At 44.4% G+C, this 4571-nt stretch overlaps 1 protein-coding gene across 1 annotated transcript; it reads right to left on the bottom strand.

Annotated features, from left to right (window-relative positions):
- Nucleotides 1-413: 413 nt before the first annotated feature.
- Nucleotides 414-4446, bottom strand: LOC129850922 (chymotrypsin-like elastase family member 2A; the record flags this gene model as incomplete). The annotated part of the gene is made up of 4 exons (XM_055917088.1): nucleotides 414-1482; nucleotides 2290-2450; nucleotides 3956-4151; nucleotides 4353-4446. Coding segments are annotated over 4 exons (643 nt in total), but the record flags the coding sequence as incomplete, so codon positions are not given.
- Nucleotides 4447-4571: the final 125 nt, after the last annotated feature.

The following is a 4571-nucleotide window of genomic DNA, read 5'->3' as shown; positions in this document are numbered from 1 at the left end:
CAGACTAGTGCCATCCAAAAGTCCCCAATCAACAGCAAAAATAATCCAAGGTAGAGCGAGGAACAATGGGTAAAGACTCCAGTCTACACATGAGATTCCTTGTTTTACAACCCCCTGTTCTGAAACACAGATTAGTGGCTGTCTGTCTCCTCCTGGGCTGAAATCTGAGCCCCGCGCTCTCATTGGCTGAGCGGATGGGTCATGTGACTAAAGGAATATCATTTTTGAAGAGTCTGCCTGTAGGATTTGGCTGAGTCAGAAGGGAGAATGGATGACAGTATACTAAGGCTGGGGAGGAAAGGGGGATTTGGATGTAAGCTGTGTTTGAAGTTTAACAGCCTACATCCATACAAAGAGGATTTTATAAGCCTTGTAAGGTAATATGTGGAATCACATTACTGTTCCAGAAGTGGGAGAATATGCAAAATAAGGATTTTATTCAAAGGTCCAGAATGGAAGCAATTGCAACATGAAACATGATCACATTACTTACAATATTTCTACATGCTGAGAATAGGAGATTGATATACAGACATTATGCAAAAAGTATTCCCACAATCATCTGTACTGGTATACACAGTATAATCCTAATGTCCATAAGGTACTGTGGTGCTGCAGTGTATTATACCTCCCTACTGGAGCGGCAGGTAGCCTGGCGGCTAAGAGCGTTGGGTCAGGCTTGAAACCCCGACTAGGTGAAATACTGTATCAGCCGATGTGCCCATGAGCAAGGCACTTAACCCTAATTGCTCCTTTAAGTCACACTGGGTAAGAGCATCTGCTAAATGACTCAAATATATTATGAAACCTCTTGGGGCCTGCAGTGTATAAATACTGTAGTGTTAAACTTTAATGAGTGTAGAAGGTAGGATCAAGCTGCCCTAACAGGATCAGATCATTTCCCACCTACCTAATAGATTGTGTTATGCGTCAGGTTAAACAAATCTGATCATAGCTCTGTGGTTAGGTTCCAACTCCAACCCACACTATCCAACCTGACAAAACAGTTCTGAGATGAGTAATTATAATCTGATCCTAGATCTGTGGTTAGGTTCCAACTCCAACCCACACTATCCAACCTGACAAAACAGTTCTGAGATGAGTAATTATAATCTGATCCTAGATCTGTGGTTAGGTTCCAACTCCAACACACACTATCCAACCTGACAAAACAGTTCTGAGATGAGTAATTATAATCTGATCCTAGATTTGTGGTTAGGTAGCAACTCCATCTACCATCTACCATCTACATCAACACCCCCCAACAGTTCTGAGATCAGTGATTTCGCCTTAGTCTAGCGACTTTTCATAGATGAACCTCTTCATGTTATCATCGATCCAGTCGTTGAAGGAGGACACTCTGGTGAACACAGAGGGTTTCTTGTCCTTGACACAGCCGAAGGGGCCGAAGCTGACGATGCCGTGGACCTCCCACGGGTCTGAGGCTGAGGGTTGGCAGGCGAAGGGGCCACCTGAGTCACCCTGCAGAGGAGGAGAGGACGAGGAGAGGAGCGAGGGATGAGGAGAAAGGAGAGTGAACATTTTAATGTAATTATAGATGACAACTAAAATATTAAAAGGATTGAACCAGCAACTGTCCCAAAAGAGTTGGATTACTTTTATCGACATAATCTTGCAAAGAACATAATCGCTAGTGAATTATTTTCAGACATTAATTCACATCATAGGATAGGAAGCACACGTACTCAACGTACTCAGGCTACTAAGGCTACACGGTAACAAAACACTACAGAGGGAAAGAACACTGCGAGTAGCACAAGAGCTGCTGGGTAAAATACATAGCAGCACGTGGCGGTCAAAGACTCTCACACTGCTGTCATTCATATGACCCTCATTATGACAGACAACTATGTAGTTCCTATACTCTTTGTCCTCTGTCCCACCACAACAACAAACTAATTCAACCATTATCAAGGCTGACTGATCACAAACAAATGCTGTGTGCTGTGTTACATAATTGTTACATAATGCATTCCAATCAGGAGAAACCACTGGACTGTATTATCATTGTGTAATATAATAACAAGCCACTTGGTCTCGGTAGAAGCCAAGGTGATACAACCAGCCCACCACCCATAACCTACCGTTACCTACCCCAAAACGAAGCACTAAAGCTGGTTAGTTGGGTTGAACAACCAGGCTTTCTCCCAACCTCTCCTAGAGCAAACCGAGCCACTCTCTGTGTAATAGGTTGTACCACCAGGCTCTCTCCCTTCCTCCCCTTGCCCAAAACGAGGCACTGTAGCCGGGTAGGGGTCCGTAGTCTACCTGGCAGGCTGACTTGAGCTCGTCTGGAGACTCGTATCCGGCACAGATCATGGAGGGTCTCAGGGTGTCCCACCAGTAGGCTGGCTTACTGCAGGTGGCGAAGGGGACGATGGGCAGGGCTGCCTGGTTCAACTTCTCAGATACAACAGGGAAGAGGCTACCTGGAGAGAGAGATGGGAGGAAGGGGGAGGGCCGGTGTATTAGGGGAGTGGCTAGACAGGCATGCCCATGTAATGTTCCTATGCAAATGTCTATAATGACCATTACAACTGCTGTCTAATTCAACATGAACACATGGTCGCCATGCTAGCTAGCTTCTTAGCTTGCAAGCCTCGCTATCCTCATTGAACCCGTTGTGAATAGCCTTAACATATCACTCCTCCTTGTATCTCTCTCTATACATGACTGATCAATAATGGATATCCAGTATGTCTACTAGCTATGTTATAGTCCTATACTAGAGTAATCACTGAGAGTCAATGGGAGCTCAGATAGATACAACAGAACAGAAGATGTTAAAGTCAGATATAACATTGTATGTTTGTGTCGCTGCCCTGTCACTGTGTGAGAGGTTGCGTGCTCTCTGTCTCTCTCTCTCTGGGGTCATCCGCTGCAGTGCTGAGTTGATTCAGACTCTATACGTGGTGTCAATACTGTGCTGAGTTGATTCAGACTCTATACGTGGTGTCAATACTGTGCTGAGTTGATTCAGACTCTATACGTGGTGTCAATACTGTGCTGAGTTGATTCAGACTCTATACGTGGTGTCAATACTGTGCTGAGTTGATTCAGACTCTATACGTGGTGTCAATACTGTGCTGAGTTGATTCAGACTCTATACGTGGTGTCAATACTGTGCTGAGTTGATTCAGACTCTATACGTGGTGTCAATACTGTGCTGAGTTGATTCAGACTCTATACGTGGTGTCAATACTGTGCTGAGTTGATTCAGACTCTGTACGTGGTGTCAATACTGTGCTGAGTTGATTCAGACTCTATACGTGGTGTCAATACTGTGCTGAGTTGATTCAGACTCTATACGTGGTGTCAATACTGTGCTGAGTTGATTCAGACTCTATACGTGGTGTCAATACTGTGCTGAGTTGATTCAGACTCTATACGTGGTGTCAATACTGTGCTGAGTTGATTCAGACTCTATACGTGGTGTCAATACTGTGCTGAGTTGATTCAGACTCTATATGTGGTGTCAGTGCTGTGGAGTGCCACCTGGCCTCATGAAAACTTTATCAGCCCTGAAAAGAACATGTCACACCCAGTCAGCCAACACCAGGCTTTGCGTTAATATTGTAGCCTGCTTATAATCCCTCCTAGGAGAGGAAAGCCCTGTTAATGTCAGTCAAGTGTCAAGTAGAGTGGGAGCTGGGTGAGATGGGTGGAGCTATCACTGCCAGTTTGAGGAGAGGTTCTTTGGGGCTGATGTTGTTATAGCATCATAAAATAGTTAAACGTTTAGTCTCAGCAGAGGTAGGTGTTGCTATGCAATATGTGCCGTGTTTTTAAAGGTGTATTTAAATGGTGTATTTTCAAATGTGTATTTGAGGTGGTGTGTCATGTATCTGAATTGCAAGGGTGTGTGTCTGTGTATGTGCACCTACGAGTGTGCCTATTGATAAACTACTATTCCTAAAAACCATAAAAAACATACCTTTCTCGTCGCCCCACCCCGTGACGTAGCAGGGTTTCCCAGCAGGCATCAGGGCGCCGAGCGCCGGCAGACACACGGGACTAATCTCCCTGGTCATGTTGACTGCAGAGCTCAAATGCACCAGGGCGATGTCGTTAGTGATGTCCGTCTTGTCCTGCTCGTACACGAAGCCCTTGTGCCTGACGATGCCGTCCACCTGGAGTCAAAGAAATCGAATCAAATTAAACGTTATTAAAAAAAAAAAAAAATCGCAACCTACTTTACAGTAAAACAATAACATTGAAGGAGATAAAAAACAATCAATGACAATACAGAAAGAGAGACATCATATTACAATTTATACTTAGATAATACATGCTTTTATATCTCAATAAATAAACATGAAGATGCTGTTCACCTTGTAGCAGGCCTCATGGGAAGGGAGGTCCCGGGATGAGTTCATGTGGTGTTTACCCAGACACATGCGCCAATAGGTGGGGTTACCCAGAGGCCTGGATGGGGTCGGGGGAGAAGGGATTTTTGGTTAAGGTTAGAAAGTTAAAGGGAGTTTCTATTATTACTTGTAACTCACATTTTGGGATTGGATAGAATAATGTGTTAATGTGAGGTGTGTGTG

Source organism: Salvelinus fontinalis, unplaced genomic scaffold, assembly GCF_029448725.1.
Source record: "Salvelinus fontinalis isolate EN_2023a unplaced genomic scaffold, ASM2944872v1 scaffold_2479, whole genome shotgun sequence".
Classification (NCBI taxonomy): Eukaryota; Metazoa; Chordata; class Actinopteri; order Salmoniformes; family Salmonidae; genus Salvelinus; species Salvelinus fontinalis.
The sequence above is the reverse complement of the archived record's forward strand: the minus strand, read 5'-3'. Positions and strand labels throughout refer to the sequence as shown.